This window comes from Phoenix dactylifera, chromosome 8, assembly GCF_051530095.1.
Source record: "Phoenix dactylifera cultivar Ajwa chromosome 8, Ajwa_hap1_PhDact_Kaust_v1.1, whole genome shotgun sequence".
Lineage (NCBI taxonomy): Eukaryota > Viridiplantae > Streptophyta > Magnoliopsida > Arecales > Arecaceae > Phoenix > Phoenix dactylifera.
In genome coordinates this window covers 17250086-17266358 of record NC_143197.1, presented here as the reverse complement: position 1 = coordinate 17266358, position 16273 = coordinate 17250086, and the positions used below count along the sequence as shown (strand labels likewise).

At 38.5% G+C, this 16273-nt stretch overlaps 1 protein-coding gene across 1 annotated transcript; it reads left to right on the top strand.

Moving 5' to 3' along the window:
* The first annotated feature begins 5142 nt into the window (after positions 1-5142).
* LOC103720928 (RNA-binding CRS1 / YhbY (CRM) domain-containing protein) lies at positions 5143-14429 on the top strand. Its single transcript, XM_008810900.5, has 5 exons — positions 5143-5720; positions 10811-10938; positions 11044-11269; positions 11526-11653; positions 13793-14429. The coding sequence occupies exons 1-5, from the start codon at positions 5225-5227 to the stop codon at positions 13886-13888; spliced, it is 1074 nt and encodes a 357-aa protein (XP_008809122.1). The 5' UTR covers positions 5143-5224; the 3' UTR covers positions 13889-14429.
* The last annotated feature ends 1844 nt before the right edge of the window (positions 14430-16273 follow it).

Sequence of the window (16273 nt, the reverse complement as noted above, 5' to 3'; positions counted from 1 at the left end):
ATAAATTAAATATAATGATTATGTTTAAAACAGGTAGATATGCTCTCGTTGATTCTATATATACTTATATGCCTGCTAGATTTCTCTCACCATATTGCAAGAGAGATACCACTCAAGAGAGGGGCAATCTAGAGGAGCTTTTTACCTATTGTGCCATGCTTGTTGCATAATATCGTTAAATGTTGCTTTAAAATGTTAAAGGCTTGATTTCCAATTTTGAAACAAATGCCTCTATATAGTTTGCAATTGCGATGCTATATTTTCATTAGTTGTTGTACCTTATATATTTTTTATCAAAATTGATGTAGCAATAAATGACCAAAGTGCTATAGCACGATTAGACTCGGTCAACTCATAATCTATGTAGCGACTCAAGCATACTTAGAGATTCTCCAAGACATTCTGGTCAGGATCCCTAGCCAACCTGAGAGCTAAAATGAGTAGAACAGCAGCAGCCAACCTTCAGAGCTGAAGCCTCTTAGCTCGGCCCAAAAATCAAGAAGCTCGATAGCCAACCTAAGCCAAGCAGGACCTTCTTGCAGTAGGGGCAACACGATCCCCCTATCCAAATGCGCGCGGGGCCAATAATTCCATCATGTGCCAAAAATTACAGCACGTTCCTAGATTGTTAGGCCACTTCAGCAGGTTGTTATAACACGGCCCTGAATTTGTTAGGATACGATCTATGAAAGATTTGGAATCCCTGTTATAAATAAACCTAGAGACCTTCATGAAACGTAATAGCTTAATACCCAATACTCAACTACTAAATCTCCAAAGCATCCCTAATATCGGCATTACTACAACCATTCTCTTTACTTTTTTTCTTCCTTATTTCCCACCAGAAACGCTCTCTAACTTAAGCATTGGTATTATGATCATATTTTAGCCTATCTATGAGAGGCCTTATGAATGTATTTCGGCATAACTCTGAAGTACTCACAACCTTCTTGGCTAATCTCTACGGATATTTCGGCTCTATCTTAACTTGGCTTACCTTGCTATCGTCACATCTTATTATGATTTTATCTCCGTCTCAGTCATAAAATAAGATTTTATGGTTTTATCTCAAAGTATTTAGCCGATCTCAAGTACTTGGAGTTACTTAATTATAACTTTATCTCAGTTTCATTCAACCGACCTCAGAAATTAGCCTCTGTGCCTGGTCTAGCCCATCTAGACATTCTTAGGACAACTTCAAACAAACATTCAGTTAATGAGCAAAAGAAAAGGGTATGCTCAAAAATGATTCATTTTATTAATAATATATGATTATATAGTAGGTCAAAGACCGAACTGGACCATTTCATTAAAAAAGAAGAAGGTCAAGATTGGTTGGGCTCTAGTTTTACAAAGTCAACGACTTCAGCAAGGTCACCCGACCTCATGGTGGTGCCAAAAAGTGTAAGAGGAAGGCAAGCAAAAGCCTATTGCTTTGAGCTTGACAGCTTTCCGACTTTGTTGTCGCTGTCCTACTCTCTAGTTTTGTCGTTGTTGTCCCACTTCCTAACTTTGTTATCCTTATCCACAGTAGGGTCGAGACTACTAAGGTAAACCTGGGGGAAGAGCCTCAACACTTGATTTCTGCATTCATTGAAGCCCTTTATGAAGGATTTGATTGCAATAACGCTGAACTTTGTATAGTAGTTCTCCCATACCTTGAACTTCTTTACAGACCAAGAAGCTCTCTTGCCAGTCTGGGTGACTCGGAACCATATGACATTCAGTTCCTTCTCTACCACAGCAACCCGGAGTAGAGCCGCTTAGGTCCAATCCTTCTCGACCGCTAGGCTACTTATGAGGGATCCAAGTTATACCTTAGCCTCGGTCACTTTCTTCTTGGCCTCTTGCAAAGCCAATTAGAGTGCCTCTACGCACCGTTGAAGGCATCTTTCCCATGTAGAATCCATGAAAATGTTATCCTGCAAAGAGAAGAAGGAAAATTAACAATATGTTTAATCTCAAGAAAAGGAGGAGGAAAAGTTACAAAACTACCACCTAAAGATGATTTGGGACGATTCAGTGAGCTAGTTTTGCAAGAATCTCTTCATGCGATGGATGGATACATAGAATCTCTCTAGATATGTCGGGTTTGCAGAGACTTTCTTCCTCCTTTTATAGAGTTCTAGATGCTTGGATCAATCTATCCAGTTGTCTCCCCAATTGGATCAGCAAATGCATGTTGCAACCATCCCTCTCTAAATGGTCAATATTGTCTCGAAAGAAAGAGTGTCAGGACTCATCCTTCAAGAGACCACCACCCAAGAGTTAATGCCCTCAAAGTATCATAGAGTCTAACGAGATAGTACTTCCTTCACTAAACTAAGGAAGATGCTTTGAGCTCGGAAGTGGGGGGCTAATGACCCATGCATACTTAGAAATTTGTCCAACTTATGATATATGTGGTAATAAATGACCAAGGTAATGTAACACGTTCAGATTCGTCCAACTCATGATATATGTGGTGACCTAGGCATACTTAGAAATTCTCCAAGAAATTTTGGTCTAAACCTCCAAGCCAACCTGAAAACTAAGACGAGCAAACCAGTAGTAGATGACCTCCAAGGCTAAAGCCTCTCAGCTTAGCCCAACAACCAGTCAGCTCAGCAACCAAATATGAAAACAATAATGCTGATGATAATATATACACGAGGTTCTAGCAATTCAATCACATGTTAGGCGATTACAATACATCATTGGGTTGTTACACTACATCAGCAAGTTGGTTACAACATGACCCCAAGTTTGTTAGGATATGATCTGCAAAAGATTACGAATCCCAGCTATAAATAAACTTGGAGACCCTTTATGAAAGGTAATGGCCTAACCCAATATTCAACTATCGAATCTCTAGAGCATCCTTAAGATTGACATTACTAAAACTATTCTCTTTGCTTTCTTCTTCCTTACTTTTCACAAAAACCCTCTCTGACTTAAGCATAAGAGGGTTTGACTGGAGCTAATCCAATGAACCTTCTCCTATTGTCTAGTAGATCTACGGAAGCAGCCTACATTAGCTTCTTGGGATCGGCGGCAACAAGAACAAATGCATGAAGAGATATTCTATTTGAAAAGTATAAGGGGGAGGACCTTCTAGTTGATCATTGGGAGGCCCATGGACTTGAACACATCACAAATATTTATCCAGATAGATGTAAATTGTCAATTGCTTTACATGGCCAGTATTCGAGATCAAATTACCCAACAATTGTGGGAGGAGGAGAATGGGCACAACTTTTTTTGTTTCATTGGAATTCCAGAATTAGCAGTTCCTCTTGATATTGTTGACATTGAGAATGTATTTTTATCATCCTATTTTCTTGTAGTAAGGTTTGTTTTTTTTCTTTTTTTTTTCTTCATATAGTGTAAACATCAAGTCCTTGCTTGATCCCATATCCATGAATCTATATTTATCCAAGTCAAATTTACATATAATAATAATAGTAGTCATAGGTTGCCTCACGGCTCATGAGAAGGGGCGATCTAGCATGTAGGGACCCTACTGCTGCCAAAACTTGTATGATGCTTGAGCACATTAGGGCTATTTTGCAATAGCATGCAAAATAGGGCATTGGTGATGCCTTTGGTGGAGAACACTCTTCTTCATTGTGGCTGGCAAAATCAAACAAGGACTACCGTATAGCCTAATAACATGGGCATTGAGGTTCCTAGGGAAGATACTTGTTATAACTCAACATTGATGTTGATATATCTAATATTGAGTTTGAATGATTTTATTGTGCAAGGTTCTTAGGATCTAAATACTTTAATGGAGGTATTTGGGGCATGGCAACAAATTGCAAACCACCATACATCAGGCTTAGATGGATTTGGACACTTGTGCTCTGCCAGGTGGGAAGAATGGACTCAATTATAGAAATTATCTATTGCAGTGAAATTATTGCCTACATTGTGTGCACCACATAGTTGTGCATGCATCCAATAACAACCCCTGATTCCTATGAGTCTTATTCATCAAGCATGCATCTTGGTTCACCGCTATAGGAACTAGTGGCTGTAATTGGCTGCCTGCACGGCCATACTGGTGTAAACAATAATTTCTCTTCTATTGCACTTCAGGAGAAATTTTTTTTTTTTTTACTTTTGAATATGACATGAGGAAGACTTCTCTTACACTATCTAGGTCTCATGCCGGGCAATTTGTCCCACATGCAATCTAACAACTGAGTCTATTTGGCATCTATTTTTAAGCTATTAGACATGCTTGTTTAGTATGGTAGGCTTGGCAAGGAAGCTATGATATAGACTATCCATCAGAGCGGCATTGACTCTATTCCTCAGATTCGTGCAGTTAGTAGCAATGGCCTTGTTTCCTTCGGTGTTGTACGCAATTTGGAAAAATAGAAATCAAAGACTATTTACAGGAGCTATAGATAGAATGGAGTCGGTAATCATGAAAGTCTCGAGTAATATAAATGGAGGGATTACCACATAAGGGATCGAATGAACTCATTGTAAATCTTCTCAGTTAGTTCGTATTGGATCTCGCCACCTTGCTATAGCAGGATCAATACTGATGGATCCTTTGCTTCAAAAGACAACTGATGCTGGTTTTTTGTCTTCGATAATTGCTTACACCTCATCCTAGCAATCAACTAAATAGGCACCACATGGATAAGTTGAGGAGCAGGACAAGGTGGAGCAAGGTTACTACGACTTCTATTAGAATGAATGGAAATGTTGGTGGTGACATCAATGGTATAGGCCAAACAATACTAGAACTTTATGGAGTCAACAGTGGTTTTCACTTATGGTTACACAGTAAGAAAAGTGCAAGACCAATTAATGGATCTACACAACTATCCAACTCAACTATAGTGTTGTTATCCCATATTGATGGAAAATATGAAAACAATAATGCTGATGATAATATATACACAAGTGCAACATTGCCAAATATATTTTTTTTATTTTGAAAAATAGAAGTAGTTAGTGTTGCCAAACATTTTATCTGTTTTAAAAATCTTGAAAGAAAAGAAAGGGATAAGTAAATTGGAACAGAATTTTTTTTAAAAAAGAGAGAGATAAAAAAAAAATGGGACAGAAAACAGAAGTGATGCCAAACGAGGCCTAAAGTTTTAATTGAAATTCACCCGTATCGTGTTCTCTCACGAGCATCGCACGTGTTAAAGATCCAGCAGTCAAAAGATGACCAGACCGACGCCGTCGTCTTCCCTCTCCGTCCCGTCTCTCTCCCTCTGGGATGCAGCGAAAGCTGCTCTCATGCACTCCCCTCCTCTCTCTCCGAACCCTAACCCACACCTCAACCGCTCCCGCCCTTCTCCTCTTCTCTCGCTCCAAGAAGCACTCGCCCTCTCCCCGCGACGAAACCTACGACCCTCCCTTCTCCGCCGTCCCCAAATCCCCAGCCCTCAAATCCAAAGCTCGATCCCCCATCGGCGACAAATCTCCCCCTGTCCGGTCCGACCTCCCGTTCGACTTCCGCTACTCCTACTCCGAGAACGACCCCTCCGTGAAGCCCATCGGCTTCCGAGAGCCCCCCCGGTTCTCGCCCTTCGGCCCCGGCCGCCTGGACAGAAAATGGGACGGCGTATCAGCGCCGGCGAACGTGGGGGTGGATCCGGAGAGGGACTCCGAGGTGCGGAACTCGGTGCTCGGTGATCCGCTCACGGAGGAGGAAATCGAGCAGCTCGTGGAGCGGTATCGGCACGATGACTGCTCTCGCCAGATCAATCTAGGTTGGGATTATCTGCCTTTGTTTCTTGATGTCATTTTGTTTCTCTTTTTCGAGATCCTAATTGTTTGGTTTTTCTAGTTATGAACTTATGATCCAAAATGGTCCTCAATGACATATTGGCTATGTTAATTGTTCCATATTGCATGATTTTTTTTTCTCTAAGTTACAAGTGGAAATTTGAATCTTTTTTTCTTTTTTTCAGTAATTAGCAAGCTTGATTCACCCGTTTCTGATGCAATAGGAATTTGGTTGGAGTCTTATTTCATCATGAGAACTAAGACTCTAGGAAGGGCTATCTTTCTTATTTTTTGAGTCCATATGCCTCTAAATTGTAAGAGTCCTAGGGCACATGCAATCAAATGAAAATTGACTGAGACTATCTCCTATTTTGGAGGCTTGTCACACTCAAAAAGGGATTGGCTATTTCTACTGATATGACACGATCATATAATTTATCGAATACCAAAGTTATAGGGTAGAGTAGGACATTTTATGGTGTTAATATGACACCTAATACATGCAATTCTAGGCCAGTCACCTCACTATGCATAAAGATAATCCAATGTTTTATATTTTTAAAGTCAGTCAATGGAAAACTTATTCATCTTCGGATGTAACTAATTAACAATAAACTGGTCTAACCACTCCTTAATCTATACACTACAAAATTTATGATTTTTTTTATATATATTTTCTAAGTGGAAGCAAGTTGGCTCTGCTGGCCACTGAGAAAATACATTACTTCAGCATGCAGATGCTGCACATACCACCTTGGGATGTATGTGGAAATTCTTTAAGATGCTTACTGGTCCTTCAATGCAGCAAGTGGGCATTTCAAGGCCACTGTTATATATCTTAAGATGCTTGTGTGGTGTATACAGATAGAAAGATAAAAATAATCTCACAAGCTAATAAAGTTATCTTTCATCTATGTACATATGCGTTGAATTTTGTTAATTTTTTGAAAATTGACATAGGATTGAATATATATGAGAAAATTGGAAAAATAACACTTCTGCTTATCTTGGGGCTGTTTAGCTTTTCATAAACCATGGATAATTGGGAATTGTCCACTTCCTTTTCTTTGATTTGATGGAACTCAGGATGAAGTTTGAAGCTCAAGATTTGCGAAGCCTTAAAATCATAAATCTTAAAATTCAGCCCCATTAAGCCAATGATGGAGTGTTGGTTGGTGGAGCATAGCTAATATAATTTAAATTCCTTTTCCAATTTTCAACAGCTTTTAATAATTCCCTCGGTTATGGGCTCACATTTACCTCTCCTCTCCCCCTTCAATTTTTTCTTTCAAAGAAAAAATGCTCACTTCTTTTCATCTCCTTGGCCGTTCTTGACCCCCTGTCATTGGCTTTGCTTTGATAATGGTAGATATCTCTCTCGAGTTACTCATGTCCGGACTTCACTATCTTTCTCAGCCATTCGAGGGTTTTGAGGTGCATAAATTTCTTTTGGGCAATAGTGACATGCCATAGTCAAAAATTAGGACAATCCTTTGCAGATCGAGGAGGGAAAATTTTGTCTATTTTTAAGTACTTGAAAAGCTGACCTTTGAGGTGGAATGAAATTAGGGCCCTACCAGTTAACATGGCTTTGTGATTATGGTTGTTACGTTATGAAGCACAAGGGATTAGTTTCTTTTCAAAAGGCAATGTTACCTAGACATGGGACATGGGTGTCAAGTGTCCTGAAGAATCCAAAATGACAACTTTAAAAATCTTAAGTACAAGGACACCACTACACACTGTATGTCATTTTGCATATAAAACATGCTATTAATATGGTGGAAAGAATGGGGAAGGATAGATATAGACAAACATAAACATTAAATCTTGTGTCTATCTTAAAAAATGATACAAACTCTCATGTTTAGTAAATTAGGAGGGAAAATTCGATATTTAGGCATTGAAAATTTCTCGATGTTTCGTTAATCATGCAAAGGGGCTTTGTAGCATTTTCAGGTATGGCAGCTGCTGATAGGCCCACTTGTCATTATTCATCTCACTTAGCTGTCGATCAATAGAGAGGTTGATCCTGACCCTTGCCAGCCTGCCAATATCCATCAAGATCGAGCAAAAATGTATGAGAATGTGAGCGAGAAGTAGGCAAGGAGAGACTTTTCTCGTGCTCTAGATTGAATGAGTCTTGCTTATTGTTGTGCAAGCTTCATCGGAAGGGCTTGAGCAGGATCTAATGGCTAATGGAAGGGCTGGAGGCATCAGATGAGGGCAGAGAGGTGAGTCGTATGCCCTAGGGGTCGGATGAGGATGGGAGGGCTCGAAATCCATTCAAAAATTTTGAATTTGAAATCAGGATACGATAAGAATAATTTGTTCTGCCTTATAGGCACAAAAACAACTTTGAACTTGTTTTTTTTTTTTTCGACAGACATTTAACTCATGCCATCCAATTGCAAAACAGAGCTTGCAAAGTTGGGATGGCAGCGATTTCGCCATTTGGAGTTTTGGATGGAAGTTTATTGATGCTATACTGTCCAAGCAATCTGCTCTGTGCTTTATTCAGTAAATCAGACATAGATTTCAATTCAATGCTCAAAATTGAGTTCTGTAAAATGCATTGGATTCCTGATTCGATGCTCTCACCAACAAGTATAATATTGACCATTTTGAACTAATAATATATTATTAATAATTTTAAAATTGAGATCATGTTTCAAGCAAGGCTATTTTGGTGAAGGCATCCACATGCCACTTAGTAATTTTAGCATATCTCTTAATCCCAAACTCCAATTTGGGTGTCACAAGATGCACTAACCTCCTGACTTTATTCCCTTTTACGAAAAGTACATTCATGACCATGTCTAGGCTCGTAAGAAAAATATGAAGAATTTTGAGAAATCAGGGAATTGTTTTATGAATGCATGTTGGATGCGTATGAGTAAGGAAATTGACCTTTGAGGGTTTATGACACCGGATATAGGGGCATCACTCATATGATCAATTATTTATCCCTAGTAGAGCACCAAAATTTGGGTGCCTGCCAGGAGAAGATAGAACCAACCACCACCGTGCTTAGCTTATCATTGCATAGCCGTTGCCCACTTGAGAGGGGACTTACTGGAGTTCCTTCCTCGCTTCTCTCAACATCAGAGCCCGTACTAGGGCCTGCCATTGCTCACTTAGAAAGGGGATTTCTAAGTGTTAGATATGTTCCCTAGAGTGGTGGAAGGGTACTCATAGTAGGCAACCTACGGGTAGTAAACTCAAAATCAGTTCAAAAAATTCAAATTTAAGGTCAGTGTATAGCTTGTATGTATAAAACGGCTTTGAATGACAAGTTTTTTCTATCAGGACCTTGAGACTGTTAACTCATTCGATCCAAATTCAAAAAAGACCTTGGGGCGTTGTGATGACGGTGATTCTGCCATTCAGAGGTCTGAGAGAAGAATATGGCTGTCTGGACCTTGAGATAACATGGCTCTACTGTCCAAGCAATCTGCTCAGAGCAGTATTCATTTCCATCCAAAGCTCGAAATTGAGTTCTGTCAAATGCATTGAATTCCTAACTTGATGACCCACCAACAAGTATATTATTTACCATTTTGAACTAAAAAAATATTTATTAATAATTCTGAGATTGATATCATGTTTCAAGCAAGGCTATTTTGGTGACTTAGTAGTTTGAGCATACCTCTCAATCCCGAACTCAAATCTGAGTTTCAAAAGATGCATTAGGCTCCTGACTTTATCCCCTTTCTGAAAAGTATATTCATGACTATGTTTAGGCTTACAGAAAAAATGTGAAGAATTTTAAAAAATCAGGGAGTTGTTTTATGCATGCGCGGAGGATGCATACAAGTGATGAAATTGACCTTTGGAGGTTTGTGACACCAGAAATAGGGGCGTCACTTATATGATCATTGTTTTATTAGTGGTAGAGTGCCAAAACTGGGGTGCCCGCAAGGAGCGTGGGATCCATGGTATCTTTATAATGCGAGACTTTATAAATAATTAAAAAGATAGGAAATAAAATACTATTAGCTCATTTCCAACCAACTATTTTTTAATTTATGCATCAAAGACTATGTTATACTTTATAATTGATTTTAATATATGCTTCACTCATGGTTTGGGTTAACTATTGTTTTTTTTTTTTTTTGAATGAAGTATTGTTTTACTCTTTATTATAATTTGTTTATATTCTAGATCTGTAAATGTTCTGGGTTTGACTTTAGTAAGATGCCTTTGAATTTACTATGTATTGCTTTATGTAAGTGATGTTATTATACTTAATGTGTTTTTTTAATAAAATCAATAGTTTATTTGTTGCTTTTGTTGAACAAAATTTTTACTTGGGTGAGTTGGGTTTGTTACTTATTGATTGGTTTAGTTCCAATTTCAACAATTGACAACCAATTGGGATTGGGTTAATTCTAAGTTAATGCAAACCTACCTGACCTATGTACATGTATGTTTTCTAGTGTTGGGCATATGCAATGCACGTGATTGTGAAAGGGAACAAAAGTAGTGAAAATATCAAATATATGATATGTCTGGAGCTCATGTGGAGAGTTGTGCAGTTTGGTAATTATTGCAAAGGTGGAGTAAAACGTATATTTAAGTCCTGCCCCTAGGATCTACACTCAATGGTCATTTTGTAGTTCCATGATGCTTCTTCCATTCTAAACTTGCTAACTTTAAACACCCTTCTAGTAGCTGAGGCATGAGAAAAGCTTGTTTCATGTGCACTAGAGAATATATAACAATACTTGAGTTCTATGCTTCACAAGAGAATATATAACAATACTTTGAAACATTTTTTCATTCTTTCATTCTAGACCACTCTACCACCACTAGTTTTCAAGCGACATGTTTGGCACTATGTCAGGTCCTGATCTTATTAGATGCATGGCATTTAGGGAGATGCAACTTGCTTGTTTTTATTGAATTATGTGTTTCTTTATTGATTTAAATGAAAGAAACTACACATAATGCAATTACGTCTTTTGAAGTGGAGCGTTCACTTGCAACAAGAATTTCTTCTTCTATTCAATATCTACTTTGTTTTGATGAAAATTTTCATTCATATGTTTGAACAAAATTTATTCCTATGTAGGGAGAGGTGGTGTAACACATAATATGCTGGATGACATCCATAATCATTGGATGAGAGCTGAAGCTGTGAGAATCAAGTGTTTGGGAGTGCCAACCCTTGACATGGACGGTGTCTGCTTCCACCTTGAGGTTGCAATTAAGGAAACTTTTAATGATGAAATGTCTTGTGAATGTATTCTTATTTTGTAATCTTTTGGAGATATTGTCCTCAGATTATTTGTGACTTTTGTACAGGATAAAACTGGTGGGAAAATCATTTATAGAAAAATTAACATTCTCGTTCTATATCGTGGTCGGAACTATGATCCAAAGCAAAGGCCAGTCATTCCTTTAATGCTATGGAAGCCATTGGCTCCCATCTATCCAAGGCTTGTACAAAATGTTGCTGAGGGTCTGACGTTTGAGGAAACAAAAGAGATGAGGAATAGAGGGTTAAATTCACCCGCTTTGTTGAAACTCAGTAAGTAAATTTGTGTTGATGCGTGCTGCGTGAAATATTTGAGTAAATTATTACCCTTCAAATCACCACTACAGTGAAATATTTGAGTAAATTTGTGTTATCTCTCTTTTTCTTCTTTTTTTTTGTAAAATTATCAGCTCATATATCATAACCTGATTCTTGTTTAAATGTTTGCCAATGTGAAAACCTCAATTGATCGTCTTAGTGGCCACCTATGTGCATGTTTCATTTTGTGTGCTGGACATAATCTTTGCAGCTAGAAACGGTGTGTATGTGAATGTGGTGGCGAGAGTAAGGGATGCCTTCAAAACTTCAGAAGTGGCGAGACTGGACTGCACTCATGTGGGTACCAGTGACTGCAAGAAAATTGGTGTGAAGTTAAGGGTATGTCTAGCATGCTTCATTAATAATGTTTTCTTAACTATCTTGATTCTGGATTGAAAACTTTGATATATGTAAACTATCTGGTCATTTGGTATTCTAAGAAATGAAAATGTGCAGTATTGCTCTGAAATTTTCTTTAATTTTTTACATCCTTAAATTAGTAATGCTTCTCTAATGTCTAGTATTATAGCAAGTTAGATCCTCACCTTCACATTATTGATGTTCTTTGGATCATGATCTGCTAAACCGGCCCGAACCGGCCGTTCAGCATGTACCATACCGGTATTGGCGCCAATCGGTACGGTTCGGCTGTGAAAAACGGTTTCGGCCCCTATAATCATTTTTTGTTGTGTACTGGTGCGAATCAAACCAGTTCGCACCGGTACAAGCCGATATTGGTGCGAACCGGTCGGCTCATGCACGGGGTAGCACGCCTGCGCGGGGGCGGGTGCACGCGTTGCCCCGCACAAGGCAGTGCGCGAGCTGCCCCGCGCGGGATATTTAATGCCACGGAGTGGCATTAATTATCACTCTGTGCCATTTAACGTGGGGCATGCAAGGAAAAGGTATCGGTACGAACTGGAACCGTACCGGTCCGATAGGCGACCAGTACGCCTATCGGTACCGGTACGACGTACTTTGCTTTGGATGGGTAGGTCTAAGAAAATTTCATGATCTGACTTACAGAAACCGGAAATCCTCCATATGAAACACTTGTAATGTTTATATTTAGTAGGATTATAAAGCCAGATATTCTTATTGGCCCACAAAATATTTTATCACCTTGTAGCCATCTGTAGCTGAGTAATCAATATACTGATGTGGATATATCATGTAATGTTAGTAACTTAGCTGAGGCAACTAGCTTTAGAAGAAAATAATGAGTTCGCATTCATTTTAGGATACACTATCAAACTCTTTAGCTGCCTTACTAGTTGCTGAGAAATTTGTTCTGTTAAGTGCACAAAGTTGTACTGAAATTCATCTTGAAGGGTTTCATAGAAAGAATTTCATCTTGCACCAGAATAGAACTTTATGTGAGCTGGGATTTGTATATGAGAACCTAATGATGCCTATATTTGTATTTCTTTTTCTTGAAGGATATAATTACCGCATAACCAATAATATACTATATACTCATGGCAAAAAAATAACTGCAGTTGAGGCTTTTCATTGGAAGCTTTTCTGATGTAATGCCAGCAATCTAATTAGAGCAAAGATCGTGTTGCTGTTAGCTCCATGGTTATTGCATGTGGACCAGAGGTTGACCTTGCCAAGAGTCCAGATCACCAAGTTACTGGTCCAACCAGGTCAATTGGTCAATCTGGCTTTATATTCAAATTATACTTAACAAATTTAAAAATTTGGAAAGATAGATATAATATAAGAAAAATATGTATAACTCTTTACAAATTTTCTACTTTAAATTATATTCTTCCATTGCAGAATAAACGTAAAATAATAAAAAATAATTAGAAAAATTATATATAATATAAAAAATATGTAGAATTTATTAATATTTTTAATTATTATAAGTTTTAAAACTACATAAAAGAATAATTGAATATTTTTTTTTTTCTTTTTTACCAAAGGAAAAATAACTGATTATTGAAATATTACAACCTGGTTGAGATAGCTTCATTAGTGACAATTTTGTAAGGATAATAAAATGTCATAGTGAAATAGTTTCAAACTGTGTCAAAGTGGTTGAGAGGGTTCAGACCATACAACAGCTCAAGGGGTTATAATCTGCACTCAAGTGTTAGTCGCTTGCAATTATTTTTGAAGTGGATTCCTAAAATTCCAGTTTTCCACCAGCCTGGTTCGTCCATTTCCTTGAAATAATCCCAGTTTTCATGGGGTTAGATGTATATTCTGTCCAAATATGAAACTGGACCAGTTAGGGGGGCGGTGCACTAGTTGTCCACTCTGGCCTGCAGTAAACAAAAGCCCATAGCCCTGCATGTTTTGCAAAGGAAAGGTATTATATATGATAAAGTACTACTTTTTGATGAATCCTTTAGTTAACAATGAAAATTGTCATGTTTATATGCTCTAATTGATAAAAAAAATATGTTTGTAATAAGTTAAATGTCTTGCTGCTGTGTTCTGATTTGTGCTTTAAATGATTTACTGCAGGAGTTGGTGCCTTGCGTTCCTATCCTATTTAAAGATGGTCAGATTGTAATTTGGAGGGGAATGGAAAGCCCTGGAATTAGTTCAGTGAATTCATGACTTACTAGAGGTGATCCCTTGTAGATATATGCTTCGGCACCAGGGCCAAAGATTAGTTCAGTGAATTCATGACTTCATGAGCAAAACAAGTAAGCTGACGTGGAGTTTGGACGGTCTTTACAAAGCTCTCATAGTAGATATATGCTTGAGCACCATGGCCAAAGATTTAGATGGCTTGATGGGCTATACGTTATGATTGGTACCTTGATCTGTCCATTGGGACAAAATATTATTGGTCTCACAATAGGATGAGATGGCAAAGGCTGTGTTCTTGTATATGAAGCTTTCTAGAATCGATGGTTTTCTCCTCTGCGACAAATTAAATACAACAAGACTGCCAGCCTGGGATCGGAAAAAGAAGCTAGCAATTGGCTTGAGTTTTTCCTCGAAGAACTGATGAGCTTTTAAATAATGGCATTTGCATTTGGGGTCCTAATTCTTTTTGCCCATCTTACTGGTGATCGTATGTGATTACATTTTTGTTGTGACCAACAACTTAAGAAAAATTAAAGATGTCCTACTCCGTGCATTTGATGTTTTACATGCCAACTTCAAAGCATTGCATCATTTTTTTGTTCTAACTAGCAAGGAAGCTGTGCAGAGGTTTTAAATTTTTCTTTTTCCAAAGAAATCATGGAGCAATACTTGTCAAATATATGTAAAGTTACTAATTGCATTGCACCTACAGCAGCTTGTACATTGCTTCCCTTGAGTTTCTTCTTGGAAATTTATTATCTGTTTGGATATTTCTATAGGATTGAGCTGAAAATTTGTAGGAACGGAATATGTTAGGCTCATCTAGCTTAAATTTTTCAAAAGCCTATCCAAACCCAACTTAGGTCTTAGCCTTTGGACCGCTGGCAGAAAAAAAAAATTTATGGACTCCAGCTCTCACCATAAACTCATGAGATTTGTATATGTCCGGCCGTTCTGTCTTGTTTTTTTCAAAAAAATTTTAACTGGCATTTCATACAAGTAATAATATATTCAATAAAATTAAAAAACAAATCAGGAAGTACCCTAAGCAATACTTTGGCTATAAAAAAAAAAAAAAAAAGACAATTTTTTCTTCACAATTTACATGACCCTTCTGAAGTGGCAGGCTATATAAGAAGCCACTCAATCTGCGGCTTCGTTAGTCTCTTTGAGCATATGCTTTTTTTTAACGGGTGAGTCTAATATATAAAATTTTTAATAATTAGGTTAAATAGTATGGAGACACGGTTCGAACTTAGGATCTCTGCTATAATACCATATTAAAATCACCACTTGTTCTAAAAACTTAAATTGATGAATGAGATAGATTTATTTATATATTTTATATTTCAAATATTTTCAAGGGGCCTCGTGAATCCAGTTCATCATCGTAGCCAGGGAAGTAAATTTTTTCCTACCTTAGTCCCATGGAGCGCTGGAGCGCGACATCCCCGCATCGCTCGACACACGCCCTGAAGCTTCCCTGCCCTTTTATTCCTCCTCCTCTGTGTTTTCCCCCTACCCTGATCGAATGGAGCACGGGAACTTGACCTGCATTTCACCGCCGCTGCTAACGGCATCCAACGGCAATAAAGCCACATACGCATCCCAAACAGGGAAGTGGGCACATGGCGCCAGCGGAGCACGGGAACTCATCCCGCAATCCGCTGCTGCTGCGAACCGCATCCGGCCGCAAGAAAGGCACATGTGCGCCCTAACCAGGAGACGGACACATGGCACGCTCAGGGAAATGGACACGTGGTATGCTCCGATCGCGCTACTGGACTCATCTTTAACGTAGTTGTATAAAATTCCTTTCATGTTATGCCATGCAAATTCTCCCTACGTTGATCAAGGTGACAAGCGGACCTGTTCTATGTTGCCGGTCATGGCGTTCTTTTTCTCTGGACTACTGCGTTGCCCAGCACTTTTGAGAGATCTTATGTTTCTCTTGGGGGGAATTTGCATCCTGGTCTTTGAGTAAAATGAGAATGTCTCCATTGAGAATGAGAAACCATCTGGGCTTAACTCTGTATTCTACCTCTACATGGAAAGTCAACATGACTTGAAATTTTGCATTCTACTAGATTTTTGACTTGTTGCCAGCCGTCTGTCGAGTGTGTTTGTTATATTATCTAGAGGTTTGTGGAGCCAATTTGTATTGGAACATATACTTGAGGCCATAGATCTTCGAGTTCCGAGTAGGCCCTAGGCTTTTGCATCCAACTTCCCAGGCTTTATTTCGTATTTCCCCCACCAACGTTTGGTAGGTGCCAACGCAAGTGTAACTAGATCTTGGCATAGGCAATAAAGACTTTGGGTGTGAATCATGCGGAACAAATATGTCTGCAGTCAAAATCCCTGACATAATAATTGAAATCGGACATTAATCATCCCCAAGCCCACTAA

Excerpts from the sequence above, each read along its gene's own strand:
- LOC103720928 (XM_008810900.5), top strand. The coding sequence starts at position 5,225 with ATGCAGCGAAAGCTGCTCTCATGCACTCCCCTCCTCTCTCTCCGAACC. Across the intron at positions 11,270-11,525 it reads ACCCGCTTTGTTGAAACTCA|CTAGAAACGGTGTGTATGTG; the intron begins GTAAGTAAATTT and ends TAATCTTTGCAG. Across the intron at positions 11,654-13,792 it reads AAATTGGTGTGAAGTTAAGG|GAGTTGGTGCCTTGCGTTCC; the intron begins GTATGTCTAGCA and ends GATTTACTGCAG.